Source organism: Rana temporaria, chromosome 3 (assembly GCF_905171775.1).
Source record: "Rana temporaria chromosome 3, aRanTem1.1, whole genome shotgun sequence".
In the NCBI taxonomy this organism is placed as follows: domain Eukaryota; kingdom Metazoa; phylum Chordata; class Amphibia; order Anura; family Ranidae; genus Rana; species Rana temporaria.
This window is the reverse complement of record NC_053491.1, coordinates 427,974,833-427,994,980: the sequence shown is the minus strand read 5'-3', so window position 1 is coordinate 427,994,980 and position 20,148 is coordinate 427,974,833. Positions and strand designations below refer to the sequence as shown.

Below are 20,148 nucleotides of genomic sequence, written 5' to 3'. Positions count from 1 at the left end.
TCTTTGCAAAGTGAATCTTAACCTCATTTACTTTGCAAAGTGCATATTCTGTTTGCCTTTAGTAAATCAATCCCAATATATTACCCAACAAACAAACAAAAAAACATGAGGTTGTGCCAAGTAGATACCCAGCGTGTAAAGCCTTAAAATTGCATGCGCCAGTGAAATGGCAACAATTTTCAGTATCCAAAATAGTCCATAGGCAATGCTTAAAAAGCCCCAACAGGTCATCAGTTTAGAGTTAACCATAAAAAAAAAAAAAAAAAAAAAATGGGCCTAGAATTATTGCTGTCATTGCTGGTTTCTTTATTTATCACTTTAAATGTTTAATATTTTTTTTACATAACTAGCACCCTATGTGATAGAATATAGGTTGTGGCTGGTTCTCTTTATTAAGAACCCTTTAGGCCCCTTTAAAAGACTCCCGATGTATCCACTGTACTCCACTGCAGCTAATGGTTAACGTAGAACTTAAAGCGGGAGTTCAACCAATTTGTTTTTTTTTTCCTCTTTTCCCCTTAGCTTCATGCTCGTTTTGTCTAGGGGAATCGGCTATTTGTTTTAAAATATGAGCCGTACTTACCTTTTTTTTTTGAGATGCATCTTCTCCGTCGGCTTCCGGGTATGGGTCTTCGGGAGCGGGCGTTCCTTCTTGATTGACAGTCTTCCGAGAGGCTTCCGACGGTCGCATCCATCGCGTCACTCGTAGCCGAAAGAAGCCGAACGTCTGTGCGGCTCTATACTGCGCCTGCGCACCGACGTTCGGCTTCTTTCTGAAAATCGTGACGCGATGGATGCGACCGTCGGAAGCCTCTCGGAAGACTGTCAATCAAGAAGGAACGCCCAGTCCCGCAGCCCATACCCGGAAGCGACGGAGAAGATGCATCTCGTAAACGGTAAGTACAGGTCATATTTTAAAACAACTAGCCGATTCCCCTAGACAAAACGAGCATGAAGCTAAGGGGAAAATGTGTTCTCTATGGGTGAACCTCCGCTTTAAGTCAATTTTTTTTTTTTTTAACTAAAACGGTGAAATAAAAAAGCAGATTTGTCTACAACACTCTCCTCAACCTGTAGCTGTCCCTGTGGTACTTCTTGTACTATTACTGTAGATGTACTCAAGCCTTAATTCACACTAAGGAATGGAGTGGCTCAAAACCGGAGTTCAGTGCATCTACATTCACTGTTTCAGGTCTAATTTCAGCCTGGATTTCTGGCAAAATTCGGACCTGAAATGGACCAGAAAATGCAATTCACACCGGAGCTGCTCCGGAGATGTGTGAAGCGGCTCCATAGAGAGCCAGGCACATCCTCCTGACATGCGGATTGGATGCGAAGAAACCCGCATTCAATTTGCACTGGTGTGAACCCAGCCTTAGAGCTGAACAGTGGAGGCTGGTCTCCATTTTTTGGGGGGGGGCTCACCCACTAGCCCCGCACTTACCCCATCTACGTCGCAGGCAGCTTTGGCTCTTTCCTGCCTCTCCTCCTCGGCGACTTCACCCTGCGTCTCCTCTGCCAACACAGTTGCTTCTCCTCTCCGGCCAATCGGGTCTTAAAGTGATTGTAAAGGTTAATTTTTTTTTTTTTTAAATAACAAACATGTCATACTTACCTTCACTGTGCAGTTTGTTTTGCACAGAGTGGCCCACAAACATCCTCTTCTGGCATCCCACGACTCTCTCGGCTCCTCCCCGCAATAGCTAACCCCCTCTGGGAAGTTTTCTCCCAAGGGGGTTGCCTTATGGGGGCGCTCCCTTCTCATACACTTGGCATCCATAGACACAGAGGGGGTAATTTACTAAAGGAAAATCCACTTTGCACTGCAAGGGCACTTGGAAGTGCAGTCGCTGTAGATCTGAGGGGGACATGCAAGGAAAATAAAAACAGAATTTTAGCTTGCACATGATTGGATGATAAAATCAGAAGAGCTTCCCTTCATTTCAGATCTACCCCTCAGATTTACAGCGACTTCACTTCCAAGTCTACTTTCAAGTGCACTTGCAGTGCAAAGTAGATTTGCCTATCGTAAATAATCCCCATAGTGTATGACTCGTCCCACCCCCCCCCCGGTGGTCGCATCATTAGATTTGATTGACAGCTGCGGGAGCCAATGGCTGCACTCCCATGAAACTATCCAATCAACGCAGAGACCCCATGGAGAAGAGGATGCCGGGGACGAGTCGAGCAGGTGAATGTGCTCAGGTAAGAAAAACGGGGGTGCTTGGGGGCCCGTGATTGCCAGGTGTTTTTTCACCTTAATGCATAGGATGCATTAAGGTGAAGAACACAAACCTTTACAACCCCTTTAATGCGGTTGGAATTTCCGACAAGAAAAGTTCGAAAGTCCTGAAACTGCACAGTAATTGAGAAGCAGCACAGTGATGAGCTTTGTCTCTCTGTCACTCTGCTTTTTCCTTTTTTTAACATTCTCCTTTTCAGTACGTTAACTTATTGGTTCCTCGTGCAGCTTCTCCCTCTCTCACTCCATTTATGATGTATTAACCCCCCTGGCGGTATTCCCGAGTCTGACTCGGGGTTAAATTTTTTTGCTGCGATCGGTAACCCCAAGTCAGACTCGGGCTCGCCTCGCTGAATCCACAGGCTTGGTTTACTTACCTTGTTCCTGGATCCAGCGATGCCACCGCGCTATGTGAGCGAGCGGGTCCTCGCTCGATTCACACAGTGCCTCTGTGTGCCGCCGATCTCCGTTCCCTGCAACGTTACGACGCACGGGAGCGGAGAACAGCGCCAAATTCAAAAAGGTAAACAAACACCTTACATACAGTATACTGTAATCTTATAGATTACAGTACTGTATGTAAAAAATACACACCCCCTTGTCCCTAGTGGTCTGTCCAGTGTCCTGCATGTACTTTTATATAATAAAAACTGTTCTTTCTGCCTGCAAACTGTAGATTGTCCAGAGCAACCAAAAGTGTCCCTTTATGTCAAAAATGGTTTTAGACCAGCTAGAAAACAGCGATAATAAATTATAATCACTTGCAGAATTGTGCGATAGCGATTTGTGGGGAAATTCGTCATAAAAAAATAAAAGTAATGACAGCGACAATTCTGCAACTGAGCAAATTTCAGTGATTTTAAGTTGATTACATTATTGAATAATTTTTTTTATAATTATATTATTATTTGTTAGAATTATTTATAATTATTTATTATATTATAGTTAATAATTTTGTTTTTAAAAAAATTCATACCGGGGATGCCTACTAGACTCTTGTTTGGTCAGATTTAAAGTGGAGGTTCACCCAAAAAATCTATTTTTAACATTACATTCAGCCGAGTTGTCCTAATGACAATCGGCTGTTTTTTTTTTTTACATACCTTATTTTCACCGCCGCTTCCGGGTTTGTCTTCTGCGGGACTGGGCGTTCCTATCTGATTGACAGGCTTCGCATACTACGTCGCATACTACGCGTCACAAGTTGCCGAAAGAAGCCGAACGTCGGTGCGCAGGCGCCGTATAGAGCCGCACCGACGTTCGGCTTCTTTCGGCAACTCGTGACGTGCTGTATGCGAAGGTCGGAAGCCTGTCAATCAGATAGGAACGCCCAGTCCCGAAGAAGACCTACCCAGAAGCGGCGGTGAAAATAAGGTATGTACGGAAAAAACAACAGCCGATTGTCATTAGGACAACTCGGCTGAATGTAATGTTAAAAATTTATTTTTGGGTGAACCCCCGCTTCAAGTGAGTTATTCCTACAAATTACAGGCCTACAGTATAAAACGCCAAATTTCCTTGCAAATAATGGTACCGCTTTCAGCACCTAAAATCTGAAATAATCATACCGCCAGGGAGGTTAATGAACACAAACCTGCATCTATTTAAGTCTGTTATACTGGTCTGGAGTTTAATTCTACTTCTAATCCTAAATGATCTTTAGTTACAGTTACATCATTAGCATAAACTAATACACAATAGTTTAAGATCGGTGTTTTTTTTTAAAAAGTACCGGTAATTCTTTATTATATAGAATAAATGGTTAAACAAGTATTAAATTAATAATTCTGAAATTACTTGCAAGCAGGAAATGCCTGATAGCATCTCTTAAGCCTCGTACACACGATCAGTCCATCCGATGAGAATGGTCTGAAGGACCGTTGTCATAGGTTAACCGATGAAGCTGACTGATGGTCTGATGTGCCTACACACCATCGGTTAAAAAAACAATCGTGTCAGAACGCGGTGACGTAAAACACAACGATGTGCTGAAAAAAACAAAGTTCAATGCTTCCAAGCATGCGTCGAGTTGATTCTGAGAATGCGTGGATTTTTAACCGATGGTTGTGCCTACTAACGATCGTTTTTTTTCTGTTAGGAATCCATAGGTTAAATTTAAAGGGGTTGTAAAGGAATTTTTTTTTTTTTCATAATAAGCATCCTTTACCTGCAGACATTCCTCTTTTCACTTCCTCATTGTTAGTTTTTGCTCAGAAGTTGCTCTATTTCTCCTCTGTTCTGTTCACTTCCTGCTTGTCTGATTTTACTCACCACCGTGACGGGAGGGTTTACTGCGGTGGTCAGTAACATGCTCACCCCCTCCTGGGAACTACATCTGTGCGGCAGGACGCTCTCTACGTGTTAGAGACCTCAAGGAGGTGTGAATCACTGGGCGTGCCGCAATGCTTACTGGGAAATGTAGTTCTTACATGAACGAGTGCCGCAAACCAGGAAGTGAATGAGAGAACAGAAACTAGAACGCCGGAGGTGACATAGATGAAGGAATTTAATAGGTATTTACTCGTTTTTTAACAGAATCAATTCACTATTCTGTCTGTGAATGTCTACCTTGCAGACATTAATTTTAGGCAACATTTTTTTTCCTTTACAACTCCTTTAAAGCAAGTTGGCTTTTTTTTAACCCATGGATAAATAACCTATGGGGCCCACACACGATCGGTTTGGACCGATGAAAACATTCCATCAGACCGTTGTCCTCTGGTTAACCTATTGTGTGTACAAGGCCTTACTGGATTCTTTGCCTTCCTCCAGTGCAAACTGAGCCATCTTTATGTCACAAAAGTTCTACAAGATACAGTAAATGAATATAGTCCATGAATTATTTAATCGGTAGATATAACAAGTTGAATGAATAACCTGTATGATTTATTTCCTCCCCAGATTGTCCTGCAGTTATACCTCGCTGTCAGTGGGGGGCTAAGCCATATAAAGGGACCCCGACCCTGCTACAGCTTCCTCTGCAGCACATCTACATCCATCACACCTACGAGCCATCCAGGCCATGCTTATCCTTCAAAGACTGTAGCGCAGATATGCGCAGTATGCAGAGGTTCCACCAGGAGGACCGTGGATGGGATGACATTGGCTACAGGTTAGGGTGTCATTTAATCAAAAGCCTTTTTAGGGGATTATTTGAATATAGGGAAAGAGAAGTAAGAGTTGAAGTCAAGAACATTAAATAAGTTCACAGCAATCATATACAAAATCAATTTTAAAAAATCTCAAAAAGATTAAAATGTGTCCAAAATGTACATACATTTTTTTTACTTTTTTGTAGGGCTGTGGAAATTAACTATTAATTCATCGATTAATCTTTAATTTTTTTGATCGATCAAAATTATTTTGATTGGTACTCACCTCTCCGCCGGCTTCCGGGCCTTCAGGGAGTTCCGTCGGAGATCCAGTGACATCACGGACACCGGCGGGTCTTGCCGTGTCCATCTGAAGGGCTCCTTTGCTGTGCCGCACGCAAAGGTCTGTTACACTTCCCTCTATCAACCTGGGATTCTACAACTATCCACTGGGAGTTGTGATAGTTCCCTTCACGGGACATCTACATACCGACGGACTGATGTTAACCTCTCCTCATCTGGATTCAGCAGTCGTATCGTTGTACACATTTTTATACCAGTATCATACTTAGCTACATGTTTTCATGACTGCTTTTGCTACCGTTTGGTATTACTCGCACCATTTTTACAGTTTATGTAGCTACATCGATTTTATCTCCAGTGCAATATTTATTTTGTTACCTACTTGAAGCCTATAAAAGTTTTAATGCTATTCCCATTGAGCACTGCCTTTGTGTGTTTTTGTATCCTGCTATCCATTTTTACAGTGGTTGGTAGCTGCACTGGGAATCAGCCTGCAAGGAGGAGATCAGCTAAAAGTAGTTGGATCTGTATGTGCATTATATTTAATCGAAATTAGTCGATTAATCGATTAAAAAAAAAAAAGATTAATCGAACACAAAAATTTTGATCAGTAACAGCCCTACTTTTTTGTTTAAATCACTTATCACCGTGTCATTCATGTCATGGCTTGCTGATATAACTAGAGAACTCTGTCATTTGTGAATGTTTGTATGGTTTGTGAGCAAAAATGTTTTGAATTTGTTCCACTCATGGCACCAGGTTATGGGGGTTATTTACTAAAGGCAAATCCACTTTGCACTACAAGTGCAAACTACAAGAACAAAGTGCACTTGAAATTGAACTGAAAGTGCACTGGGAAATGCAGTCGCTGTAAATATGAGGGGTAGATCTGAAATGAGTGGAAGCTCTGCTGATTGTTTTATCCAATCACGTGCAAGCTAAAATGCTGTTTTTTTATTTTCCTTGCATGTCCCCCTCATATCTACAGTGACTTTCAGTGCACTTTGCACTTGAAGTTTTTTAACTTGTAGTCCAAAGTGGATTTGCCTTTAGTAAATAACCTCCTATGTGTCATTCTCACGTAAGGACAAATTAAAAGAAGTTAAAGTGTTACTAAACAAAGGACCATGTAAACACTATGGGTGTTATTTACTAAAGGCAAATCCATTTTGCACTACAAGTGCAAACTACAAGTGCAAAGTGCACTTGAAATTGCACTGAAAGTGGAAGTGCAGTCGCTGTAGATCCGAGGGGGACATGCAAGGAAAATAAAAAAAACAGCATTTTAGCTTGCACGTGATTGGATAATACAATCAGCAGAGCTTCCACTCATTTCAGATCTACCCCTCAGATTTTCAGCGACTGCACTTCCAAGTGCACTTTCAGTGCAATATCAAGTCCACTTTGCACTTGTAGTTTGCTCTTGTAGTGCAAAGTGGATTTGCCTTTCGTAAATGTGGCGCCTGGCTACTCTCATAGCAGGTGCTGCTGAGACACCGAGCACGAGGCTGGTGTCTCAGGAGAGGCCTACTTGCTCATCGAAGGGAACTTCACCAAAGCTGTTTGAAGGAGATCCGGGTGCTGAAGGATTTTGGACCGAAACTATCTCGACCTTTAGGAGGGTCTTTGGCAGAGACTTCACCCTAAAGTTCCGAGTGACACTCTGGCTGCTAGGCTGGTGAGAGAGGCCTATACGGGTGTGCTATACCCACTCTGGCTAGAGTAGTGAAGAAAGTTGTCGTTGGAAGCAGGACTGTTTCCAGTAACCAGTTAACCCTGAATCCGCCATCTTCCATTTCTTCTATCCCTTCACCTTTCTACTATTTACCATTTTTACCCCGTTGGGTAATAAAAGCACAGAAAAGACATTGACTTTATTACAGCTCTCATCCAGTACCCTAGACGGCGGAGATACAGAGGTAACGTGTCACCCTAATCAAACCAGCAGTTCCTTCGGGGGTAGTACTACATAAATAACCCCCTGTGTCTGTATCTCCCACAGTAAACAGAACAAGGAAACGCAATAGTTTTAGTAAATATAAATGTCTATATACCTTTTCTCATTAGCAGTATATAGCAGTGTTGTGACTTCTATCAATGTCTAGTTAAAGCTTGCAGGAGGAGTTTTCATTCTGCCCTGACTGTCCTATCAGGCTGCATGAGCCCTGTGCTGATCACGTGCACTCTCCCAAGAAAAAAAATCTCTCCAGCAATACACACCATATTGAGCATGTGCAGCTTGTCCCCTAGCCTCTGTTTTATCAGGAGATGGTTTAGAGACAGTGGAAGAAGGGGAGGAGCAGAGAAGACATAAATAAACAGCCTTTTTACACAATGCAGAGGATTAACCCCCTAGGTTCTGCAGCGAGTATAACAAGTATGGTTTACTGCATATACAGATTGATTTAATTGTTGTGGCTTTAGTAACACTTTAATTGTTCTATAGATATTATATGGCTTGTTACTGAGTGGTGAATGTGTCTGGAAGGAGACTACTACATATTGCAGATTTTTGTTGGCCAATCAGGTGTTTGATAGACTTCTCACAGTGGCAAGGCCTATCTCCAGCAGTGGCGGCTGGTGGTATATTTTTTTGGGGGGGCAAACAATGCACCCACAGCCATCCCCCCATTTGGTTTAAGATCCCCCTCCCACCCCCTAGTCGGTCGGTTACCAGCCCCAGCCCCGGATTTACCCCATCTGTGGCAGCACTTCCCTGCGGGCGACTGGCAGCTTTTTCCCCCTGCGTCTCCTCCTCGGCATTGTTGTGGCTGTGTGTCTCCTCCCTCCTCCTAGGCCAATAGGATCGCTTCTACTTTCGGCCAATTGGGAAACGGGTCTGCATGTAGAGTAGGGGGCCGGACGCATTGATAGGGGGTCGGCGCCCATGCGCCCTGCATTATAGTCCACCACTGATCTCCAGCAACATATCAGCCCCTCTCCTCGAAAAGGCCACCCTAGGCTTGGGGGAGTCTGGAAACACCATCTCATTTCCTTTTGCTCCTTTGGGCACCTTCACGTCATGTGTTGCTGCATGCAAGGCTGTTCCATAACTCTCAGCAGTCACCCCGCTACCACTGATTTGCAGCTAAATGTCGGACATTTGTCACTTTCATACCTCGTTTCCTCTTAGATTTGCACTTGTACTTGTCCTTTTAATTCGTTTATTATGCATTATACATATCGAACTAGCAGCATTATTTACCACGTGTAGACTTTACTGGGACTGTACACATGTGCAGCACCATAAAGACTGGGCCCCAATGATAGCTGGCTAAAGAACTAGGAATAAAAACTGCTTTAGAAATGAAGAACCTTGTCTATTGTCCATAGTAAAAGATACCTCTTTACAGAGTTTTCAATTTCATCGCTGCCATTCATATAGAGTGCATTCTAAAAAGGATACAACCCATGATCTTTATGCAGAAAAGAGAGTATGTGGCGCACGATCCAGCAGAGCACAAATTACAATGAGGTATATAAAATTTTTGTACTAAAGTCCAATAAAAACCAATAAAAATGTCCATGAAAGTCCTGGATCAATAAAATGTAGTATAAGTTGCTGTAGATAACACTTAGCGGCAGTACCTTAAAGCAGAAGCATTGCTCTGAAACGATCAAAAAAAGAAAAGACAAAGTGCGCCAAATCTGAGTGCAGTAAGCCCAAATTTAATGACTGGAATAAAATCAAATGAATGTACATATGAAAAATGCCTACTCACAAACTAGAAGTGGATTGTAGGCAAACATGGAGTGATGTAGGCGATCAGGAGGTGCCTGGAGTCCTGCAGAGGTCTTGGTTGGCGGGCATCCAGAGTGTAGGCTGTGGCTGACTTGTTGGGGATCGGTGTCGGGGGACAGGAGCACCGGAGAGCCACAGAGGATGCGGCGTGCGCTTCACTGTGGAGCACAGCGTACCGTCGTCGCGCCGGAAGTGACGTGCAGGTCCGGGTCGGCCAATAGGATTACGCGTTTCACAGCGTCAGCTGTTTCGTCAGATCCATCTGCACGTCAGATCCGACCCGGACCTGCACGTCACTTCCGGACAAGCAGCTTTATTCAAATGTTCAAAAGCATACATGCAGTCTGCATTGGTACTATCATTTTTTATGCCCAAGTATGACTTTGATTGTTGTCACTCAGACTTTTGGGTCCAATGCCAATGTAGTGAATAACGATTACTGATTGGATCCACATGAATAACTGCTCTGGTAACTAGATCATCATTTTAACCCCATCTTCATTTCTTCCTCTTCCCCAGCTTTGTGGTAGGATCTGATGGATATCTTTATGAAGGACGAGGATGGCTCTGGGTGGGAGCTCACACATTGGGCCACAACTCTATTGGATATGGTGTGAGCTTTATCGGCAATTTCATGGCTTCAGTCCCTGAGGGTCCCATCCTGAGCCTGGTGAGAGATCGATTCTTGAGCTGTGCAGTGACGTCTGAGTATATCACCTCCAACTACACTGTTCAAGGCCACCGACAAGTAGTAAGGACATCCTGTCCAGGAGATGCCCTCTTTCAGAAAATTTCTGCTTGGAAGAACTTTAAGGTATGAAGAACCACATAAAACATTCTAGTATGATTAATAAACACCCAAAGCATTTTTTGTATCTAAAGATACTACATAATTCCATTGAAAGTTCACCATTGACATCACATTACTCATGTGAAAAATTAAAAAAATTAGGACCTGTTTGTTTCTGAGCTCTCTCTTCAGCAGATCATAGATGAACAAGCTCATCTGAAAGTAGAAATCAAAAATATGATCACCAAAAAAAAAAATAGAAGCTTGACACCTGAAACTAAACTTATGGGCATGCAGGTTGAAAAGAAGCGGTGTTACAATGTGTAAAAACAAAATAATAAAAAGTTTGACCAAAGATTCTTAACGTGGATGTAAACCCAATTCATGAAATGTGAGCTGGGCACATATATCTCCAGTGTTTTCTTATCTCTCTCCAAAGTCCCTTGGCTTTCTCCTGCTCCGTTCTTCAGTTATCAGCATGATAACTTCTGACATATTCTCTGTCAACTGTGATAAAACCAGCCTGAATGTTGTATCAGGGTGGGCGCTATAAATAGATTAGCAGATTAGCTGAGCTGTGGACTATTCACAGCACAGCTCTGCAAATCTCTGCCAATGTGGAGAGGGGGTGTGTGCCTTTCCTCCAATCAGCTGTCTCCCAGTGTAAGCAAAGAATCCACACCCACAGGTGGATCAGGAAGAGAAAATTCTAACAGGACAAGCACTTTCTAAACAGTATATAAAGCTGAAGACAGCAGATATACATGTAAAACCTATGTAGGATGATTTGTTTCATCTCTGTGTATCATCTGAGCCTATTCACGTCACTGGGTATATGTGAGAGTTTACATCTAAATGTCTGGTTTTGTGTTTTTTGATTCAGCGATCAGCTTTCAAATAAAATAAATCTAGGCAACGCTAAAGAGTCCTGATCACTTTTATACTACCGATAAAGTAACACCACATCCATTCCCTAATCTCTTCTGTGACAAATAAATCCAGAAGTGACATGAGATATATATTATATCTCTTCTGGGTTCAGAGCTGTAATTGTCCAGCTGTAGCCAGGGAATTAACTAATCAAGCATGTTCTATGCTTGACTTGCTGAAGTGGAGGGCAGGAGAGACATTTGTGGTCTAATACATCCCTGATGTCTCTATAAAGAGGACCTGTCACCTGCCAATGCAATCACATAGGGAACTCGTTAGCCCTTTGTGATAGATATAAAGTTAAATGGCCACGCACCTGTAACCATAAGTTGCAACACACATGTAAGGTATCACCATGAATGTCAGAGTAAAAGCAATAATTCTAGTAACATAGAAAACGTTTTAAACTGATGATCTGTAATGGCTTTTAAAATATCACTGATAGACAATTTTATGACTTGACATGTTTGGTATCTATTTACTCAATCCAACCCGTCTTTTATACCTTGCCAAAAAATTGGGTATTATATTGTGTTTGTTTGCTCTAAAATTAATTTTAATTTATTTTTCCTGCTTTTAGGAAAGTATAAACATATATACCACTTAGTCAGAGTTTTTGTTAACTGTCACATACATTTGGCATGGGTTTCAGTGATGTCTGGTTAATATTGTATTTGTGTTCAATTACATTTTACACGTTAATAAACTGTTGCTTTGTATGTTGTTTTGTTAAAGTGGTTGTAAACCCACATTTTTTACTTTTACCTTACAGGTAAGCCTATAATAAGGCTTACCTGTAGGTATAAAGAATATCTCCTAAACCTGTACGGTTTAGGAGATATTTCCCTCGCAATGCACCGCTGATTGCAGCGGGGCATGCGCAGGGGGATCCTCGGCTGAAGGCCCGGCCTCCGCCGGCCCTTGCCCTTGCAGGAATGAAATCTCCCGCGCGCATGCGTGGGAGTGACGTCATGGCCGCTCCAGCCAATCACAGCGCTGGAGCGGCGATACCCAGAAGACACCCCGAGTCAAGGTGACATCTCGCTCGGCGTGGACCAGTTAAGTTCTCTTCTCCTCGTTCCGAGGTAAGTATTTCATAATGAGCTAGTATGCGGTGCATACTAGCTCATTATGGCTTTTGCCTTGCAGGTGTAAAAAAAAAAAAAAATGGTATATGCGGGTTTACAACCGCTTTAATTATATAGAATCTTTATTTTAAGAAAACATTTAATGCAGGGTGCCTGAAAAATACACTGTTTTGCAGGGCACGTTGGGCTTTCTAATCAGCTCAGCACTTGTTAACGGATTTAAAAGACAAGCACTGTCTCTACTAGGAGGCAACAATAGAAAATGTCCCCCTCTGATCATGCAGGGCCGGTGTTCTATCGATTTGTGCCCTCCGTCGAAAAGTGCCCGCGCAGAAAGGAAAAGGCACTCCAGCTGAGTTGCCGATCAGCTGGAGTGACGTCACTATAGAGCATGCGCACATCGTAGGACGGGCGATACCATTTCACAGGCACAATTGAAAGCTATGCAAAGAGTGGAGGGACACCTTAGATGTCAGATTGTGCCTCACTGTAAACCCACGGCGCAACATCGAGGCACAATATGACAAATACGGTGTCTCTCCGCTGTTTGCATAGCATTAAATTGTGCCCGATAAATGGTATCTCCTGCCGAAAAAAGGCTTCTACGATGTGCGCATGCGCTATGGGACGTCACTCCAGCTGATCGGCAACTCAGCTGGAGTGCCTTTCCGTTGTGCGTAAGTGCGGGCACTTTTCGACAGCGGGCACATATCGACAGAGCACCGTCACTGAGCAACATAGATGTAAGCCTGGTTGCCTTTCTGAGCATAGTCATGCGCTAGGCTTCCTATTTAGTTGCTGGATACCTGGTGATGTTTGAGAAGTAGCCAAAGCTGCAGGTTGTAGAGGGGTAGAGCCTCCAACTCTACCAAAAGTGTTGGTAAAAATTAAAAACGAAAATACTAAATTAAAAACAGATTGATTCCAGGCAAAGAGCTATAGTATGTATTGTATGCCTACAGAGTGTACTTCTGCGACAGAGTGTATTTAGCATTTAATGTGGAGTAACATATATTTTATTTACAGGAATCCTGACAATGATCTATTCTCAGCTTTCAACCTGAATCTAACGCATCATATGCTGCATTTAATAAAATTTTCATGATAACAATGTGTTCTGTGAATTATGTCAGATGTTTGTTACCACAGTCTCGCCCGCCCCTCTTCGTCACCGGCCTGAGTTGCTGAAATATATTCGAACACCACAGGTTGACTGTTATTTGAAAAAAAAGCTCCAAAAAAAGTCTATTTCCTGTTGTGAGGGTAGAGAGCGTAGGGGAAAGACAGATTACAGATAGATGGTAATAGAGAGGAACTTAGTAAGACACTAACAGGACGGGAACCAGACAATTTGCAAGCAAGCTGAAAAGATATCAGATATGATAACATGCTGAAGAAGAGGTAAAGGCTAAAGGGTGCTTTAAAGAGGATTGAGACTTATATAAAAAACATCAATCTGAGCTGAGATAGACCTGTGCTACATCTCATAGCCATCACCGTTATCTGAGGCACAAGATGGTGGAGCCTTGTGAGGAGCTGACAGACCACGAGTCTAGCATTCCAGAACTCAATCCCTTGGCCTCCTATCAATGGAAAAACCGAAATCGCAGTGTGTGGAACAAGTTTCAGGACTGGAGAACCTCTTTTATTACCCAACACAAGCCATCCAAAAAAAAGCAGTCAAAGCTATCCGATAAATCAAAAAAAGGGAGCTTTGCACGTTACCTGGGATCAGTCTCGCTGCCACAGAAAAGGAGGAAGAAGGACATAACAGAGCCAGTTGAGGTGACTGAAGGTAAGTAAAGAGATGGGAGAGGAAGGATTCCTGATTTAGCACAATGAACTTTATTGGAGCCTTATGCCGCGTACACACGATCAGATTTTCCGTCAGAAAAACCTTGGATGTTTTTTCCGATGGAATTCCGCTCAAGCTTGACTTGCATACACACGGTCACACAAAAGTTCTCTGAACATTCGACCGTCAAGAACGCGGTGAAGTACAACACTACGGCGAGCTGAGAAAATAAAGTTCAGTGCTTTCGGGCATGCGTCAAATTGTTTCCGAGCATGCGTCGGAATTTTGCGCGTCGGAATTGCTACAGACAATCGGAATTTCCAATTTGGAATTTTTTCCGTCTGAAAATTTGAGAACCAGCTCTCAAATTTTTGTTGGTAGAAATTCCGACAGGAGAAGTCCGATGCCCTACACACTGTCGGAATTTCCGACCAAAAGCTTGCATCTGACTTTTCTTGTCGGAAATTCCGACTGTGTGTTCGGGGCATTAGTAACATATCCATAAACTGTTAAAACAAACAGCCCTTGACTTTTAGGGGTTGATTTACTAAAACTAGAGAATGCAAAATCTGGTGCAGCTCCACTTAGAAACAAATCAGCTTCCAGGTTTTTTGTCAAAGCTTAACCAGTTCCCGACCCCCGCATGTACATATACGTCCACAATATGGCACGTACAGGCACATGGGCGTACACGTACGTCCTTGCCTATTAGCGGGTGGGGGGTCCGATCGGGACCCCCCCCCGCTACATGCAGAGGTCGGGTCCGCTCGGGGAGCGATCCGGGACCACGGCGCGGCTATTTGTTTATAGCCGCTCCGTCGCGATCGCTCCCCGGAGCTGAAGAACGGGGAGAGCCGTATGTAAACACGGCTTCCCCGTCCTTCACTATGGCGGCGCATCGATCGCGTCATTCCCTTTATAGGGAAGACACGATCGATGACGTCATTCCTACAGCCACACCCCCCTACAGTTGTAAACACATACTAGGTGCACCCTAACTCCTACAGCGCCCCCTGTGGTTAACTCCCAAACTGCAACTGTCATTTTCACAATAAAGAATGCAATTTAAATGCATTTTTTGCTGTGAAAATGACAATGGTCCCAAAAATGTGTCAAAATTGTCCGAAGTGTCCGCCATAATGTCGCAGTCACGAAAAAAATTGCTGATCGCCGCCATTAGTAGTAAAAAAAAAAAAATTAATAAAAATGCAATAAAACTATCCCCTATTTTGTAAACACTATAAATTGTGCGCAAACCAATCGATAAACGCTTATTGCGATTTTTTTTTACTAAAAATAGGTAGAAGAATACGTATCGGCCTAAACTGAGGAAAAAAAATGTTTTTATATATGTTTTTGGGGGATATTTATTACAGCAAAAAGTAAAAAATATTGCATTTTTTTCAAAATTGTCGCTCTATTTTTGTTTATAGCGCAAAAACTAAAAACCGCAGATGTGATCAAATACCACCAAAAGAAAGCTCTATTTGTGGGGGGAAAAAGGACGCCAATTTTGTTTGGGAGCCACGTCGCACGACCGCGCAATTGTCTGTTAAAGCGACGCAGTTCCGAACTGTAAAAACACCTTGGGTCTTTAGGCTGCATATTGGTCCGGGGCTTAACTGGTTAAAGGGGTGTTCCAGACAATTTTTATGTTTATTAAAAGTCAGCAGCTACAAAAAGTGTAGCTGCTGGCTTTTAATAAACATACACTTACCTGCTCCAGCGTTCCAGCGACGCCCCCGGCCGGAGCTCCGCTCCTCTCCCCCCCTCCCCGGCCGGCGTCTTCATTTCATCTGTGGGCACCCGGCCGTGACAGCTTTCAGCTTCACGGCCAGGCACCCACTGCGCATGCGCGAGCGGCACTGCGCATGCGCGCACGGTGCGGCCCGGCGCTGCGCCGTCTGCTTGGACAGGAGATCGCCTAGGACCTGTGACGTGTCCTAGGCGAACGTCTACAGGGAGGGGCTGCTGTAGGCGATTAAGCTTAATCGCCTAACCAGCGTCTCGGCGGAAGGAGGAAGTGGGACAGGAAGTCCCACTCCTCCTGAAGCCCCCACTCCCCCCCCCCCAAAAAATTACATGCCAAATGTGGCATGTAAGGGGGTGAGGAGTGGGATAAGCGGAAGTTCCAATTTTGGGTGGAACTCCGCTTTAATTGAACAAGCCAAAGTTAAAAGCTGATTGGCTACTATGCACAGCTGTACCAGATTTTGCACTCTCCAGTTTTAGTAAATAAACCCCTTAGTGACTAAAACTGAACGTAGAAATTAGAATACTGTCACCATTTTTGCTAGATCAGGAAACCAATCTCATGTCGTATATGTCTGCAGACAGCCCTGGGTAACCATTAAGTAGGGTGCTTGGTCAGTTGGGCAGGGTCAAACACCTTGTATGCTCCCTTATGTTATTGCATTGAAGTCTGCCTCCACTTTTTTGCTTGTCCCCTCTCTATAGGCATGATCATCTACATATGGCAGAGTAGACTATGTTGTTCATGGAGCAGAATAGACTGTTTTTCCTAAAAACCATCAGATCATGCTTGTATGTTCGAATTGTCATGCTATACCTTTAGCCACTCTAAATCGGCTCTGTCAGTATAATAAAACTGTATGATAAACTACCGTGTTTCCCCGAAAATAAGACCTACCCCGAAAATAAGACCTAGAGCTATTTTCCAGGAGAGCTGCAATATAAGCCCAACCCCAAAAATAAGCTCTAGTTTGAGGTGATTGTGTGATTTTTGAGGAAACGTGGTATAACCCTGTTATGGCGGTGTGCAGTGTGCTGTGTGTCTCTAGCTGTGTGAGGTGCCTTTGATACAGAGTGGCGCTCAGCTGATCTCCCCGCTGGTCTCCTCTTCTCCCGCCTGTCTGCGTGGGATCTTGGGCCCCCCCCCCTTCACAGACCTTCGGCGGGTCACTGAAAGTACCGTACGGTGCCTCTGAAATCAACGTGTGCGGTATGCAGCATGGATACTCCGGTCGCTTCTCCTGCCTGCCTGCGGGGAGCTTGGTCCCCCTCCCTTCACAGAGCTTTGGCGGGTCACTGAATCTACGGTGCAGAGCCTCTCCAATCAACATGTGTGTGTTATGCAGCATGGATACTCCGGTCTCCACAAGGTATTTACAGGTTTACAGTTTTTTTTTTCTCACATGCTGGTGTGCCCTCTTCCCTGTTTCGAGCATTGCAGAGGGGGGGCTGGGGTCCCTCGCTGGTGGCTGGAAGAGGTGGAGGAAGGCTGAGGTGTTTAGCACTGTTGGATTGCAGGGGCACACACATTCTGTATTGTGTGCTACTGTAAAAGAAAGAATTTGGCCATTTTAAGTTTGTGCAAACTGGGGATTCCTGACAGGCAGGGAGAGAACGAATATATTAAGACTAGGGTTGTCCCGATACCGATACCAGTATCGGTATCGGGACCGATACCGAGTATTTGCGGGAGTACTTGTACTCGCGCAAATACCCCCGATACCGGAATAGAATACTTATAATGGCTGTATGCCCTGGTAAGGTGAGCCTTAATAGATCTTGCCTGGTTATTTTTGTCTCCCTGGAGTCTCCCTGGAGTGTACACTACCACGTAAACGCACCCGCAGAGGCAAGAAAACTGCCAGCTACTTTAAAGTGATATTAAAGGATATTTATTTTGTTTATATGTACCTGCTCTGTGAAATATTATGACACAGAGCGGTCCCTTACCTCTTCTTTTGGAGTCCCCTGCTGGCACTCTCTGCCCCTATAGTAAGGTGACCAGATTTTTTTAAAAGAAATCTGGGGACATATTTTTTTTTTTACTAGTAATGGCAGCAATCAGCGACTCTTTGCCTGTCTCCGCCGCCGCCCGCCTCACAGCTTGTCAAGTCTTACTCTCCGGCAAAGGTATGGGGGAAATGGCTGGAGGGACATGGCTGCATATGTGGGGGGACATGGCTGCATATGTGGGGGGACATGGCTGCATATGTGGGGGACATGGCTGCATTTGGGGACACATTTAAAAAAAGTATCGGTATTCGGTATCGGCGACTACTTGAAAAAAAGTATCGGTACTTGTACTCGGTCCTAAAAAAGTGGTATCGGGACAACCCTAATTAAGACCTACCCCGAAAATAAGCCCTACTGGGTCTTTTGTTGCCAAAATTAATATAAAGCTTATTTTCGGGGAAACACGGTACAAAGAAGTCATTGACTATTCACTTCCAGGAGTGTCAGTTTCCTAGTAAAACATTGTCCTTAGTGGTTCCATCGGCTGGCCACAAGTTTTGTGCTGTAATCACACAAGTGGGAACCACAGAGTGAAGTGGGGGACCTGGAAATTAATAATTCTGTAGTCTTTGAATCCTGTCTGGTCTATAGCTGGCGGTTTCTCTTTACTGCTACAGAGACCAGCTGTGTGGGCAGCCGGGAAGTGAATATTTATTGTGCTCTTTGCAGGGAACCCCTTTATCATACATGTTTATTTTATCAACAGAGTTGCTTTCATGCTAGATTATCAAAAATGATATTGGGGAACTGAAGAAAACGCAAAGAAGGGCAGACAAACTGATAAGCAGCATGAAGGAGCTCAGCTAAACGAATAGCTGAACTGCATTTATTCTCTTGAGAAGCAGCGATTAAGGGGGAATATGATCGTCATCATGTATACTGTGCATACAGTAAGTGGTGCATATAGAAAATTTGGTGTTGAGGTATTCACGTTAGGTTCATTACAAAAGACAAAGGGGCATTCATGTCTTGAGGAAGAGACTGAATCTCCACATATGGAAATGTTTCTTTACAGTGAAGCCTTACACACGATCGGATTTTTTGCGGACAAAGTGTAGGACTTTTGTCTGAAGGGCGTTGGCCATGAACTTGTTTTGCATACAAACGGCAAAGAATTGTCTGCCAACAAATACGAAACTATGTGTTTTTTTTAGCTCTTTAGCACCACCCTTTGGACAACTTCTGCTAATGTTGTGTTATAGTGAGCTTGCGTGTTTGTACTTTGGAGCTTTGTCCGAAGGACTTGCGTACACACGATCAGATAATCCAGCAACACACATTTGTTGTCGGAAAATTTGAAAGCATGCTATCCAAAATCTGTTGGCAGAAAATCCGACAACAATTGTCCGATGGAGCACACAAACGGTCGTATTTTCCAACAACAGCCTGTCATCACACAATTCCCGTCGGAAAATCCATTTGTGTGTACGAGGCTTTAGAGAAGCTGTATTTGTTTTACCTGGGCGCTTTTTTGGCAATAGCGCCAGTATGCCAAATGTATGATTTTACCAGGCTTGGCACAGTTCCATACCCTGCACAAAGGTAGACCGATGCACTTGACATGCTGATTTTAATGCCTGTTCCGGTCTCACAAAGGAGACAACTTTTTTTGTAACATCTGCTTTGTGTTCTTTCAGGTTGTTGCAATTTTTTTTTTTTACATTTAGAATGACTAACAAGATTTGCATGTGGGCGTCAGTGACTATGTGCTCTGCATCGACACAAACTATGGTTTGATAGTGACAGGCCTGCAGGGGAATCTATTATATTAATAAGGTGAATTGGAGATACATAGGCAAGAAAATTTCAGCCCTAACTACATGGACTACAAATGGCCAATCATATACAATAACGAGGCAATAAACAGTCAATTGTTACAATGCTTGAGCAACAATGGAGTAGGCATTGTAATACATAAGCAACAAATAATTCTAACGTGCACAGGGCCGCTGGTAAGACAGTACAACTGGTCATTTTGTACTGGGCCCAGACCTCATCAGCTAAACAGGGGGACCCAGGGCTTTTTATTGTTAATTTCTTCCTAAATGAAGAAATGGATTTAACATAGCTCCCAACTGTCCCTGATTTCGAGTGACTGTCCCGGATTTGGAAAAAAGTCCCTCTGTCCTCCTCATTTGTCCCTTATTTTGGTCTGATCCATATAGTTGTAGATAAAATGTACTACTTATCTATCAAAAAGTATTTCCCAGCGCTAAACCTTTTATCCAGTTTCGAAATTGCTGCATTTGTAAATTTCAACAGCCAGTATAAATGAATAGTGGTAAAAAAGCACTTGTGTTTAACCAATCATTTTTTTTGTACAATTCTTCTTTAACCTCCCTGGCGGTATGATTCTGTCTGGAATTACGTACCAAAAGCGGTACAATTATTTGCAAGGAAA

The 20,148-nt window shown here is 43.4% G+C and overlaps 2 protein-coding genes across 4 annotated transcripts in view; both read left to right on the top strand.

Annotated features, from left to right (window-relative positions):
- Positions 1 to 13,295, top strand: part of PGLYRP2 (peptidoglycan recognition protein 2) — a 37,322-nt gene extending 24,027 nt beyond the window's left edge. For all 3 annotated transcript variants that reach the window (XM_040346283.1, XM_040346284.1, XM_040346282.1), the window contains exons 4-6: positions 5,144 to 5,354; positions 9,899 to 10,193; positions 13,214 to 13,295. In XM_040346283.1, coding sequence (XP_040202217.1) covers positions 5,144 to 5,354; positions 9,899 to 10,193; positions 13,214 to 13,222 — 515 coding nt within the window. In that variant the 3' untranslated portion in view covers positions 13,223 to 13,295. The remainder of the gene's footprint in view (positions 1 to 5,143; positions 5,355 to 9,898; positions 10,194 to 13,213) is intronic.
- A 95-nt stretch (positions 13,296 to 13,390) lies between these two features.
- The window catches only part of RASAL3 (RAS protein activator like 3), an 83,599-nt gene continuing 76,841 nt past the window's right edge, over positions 13,391 to 20,148 (top strand). The window contains exon 1 of the mRNA XM_040346281.1: positions 13,391 to 13,982. Coding sequence (XP_040202215.1) covers positions 13,703 to 13,982 — 280 coding nt within the window. The 5' untranslated portion in view covers positions 13,391 to 13,702. The remainder of the gene's footprint in view (positions 13,983 to 20,148) is intronic.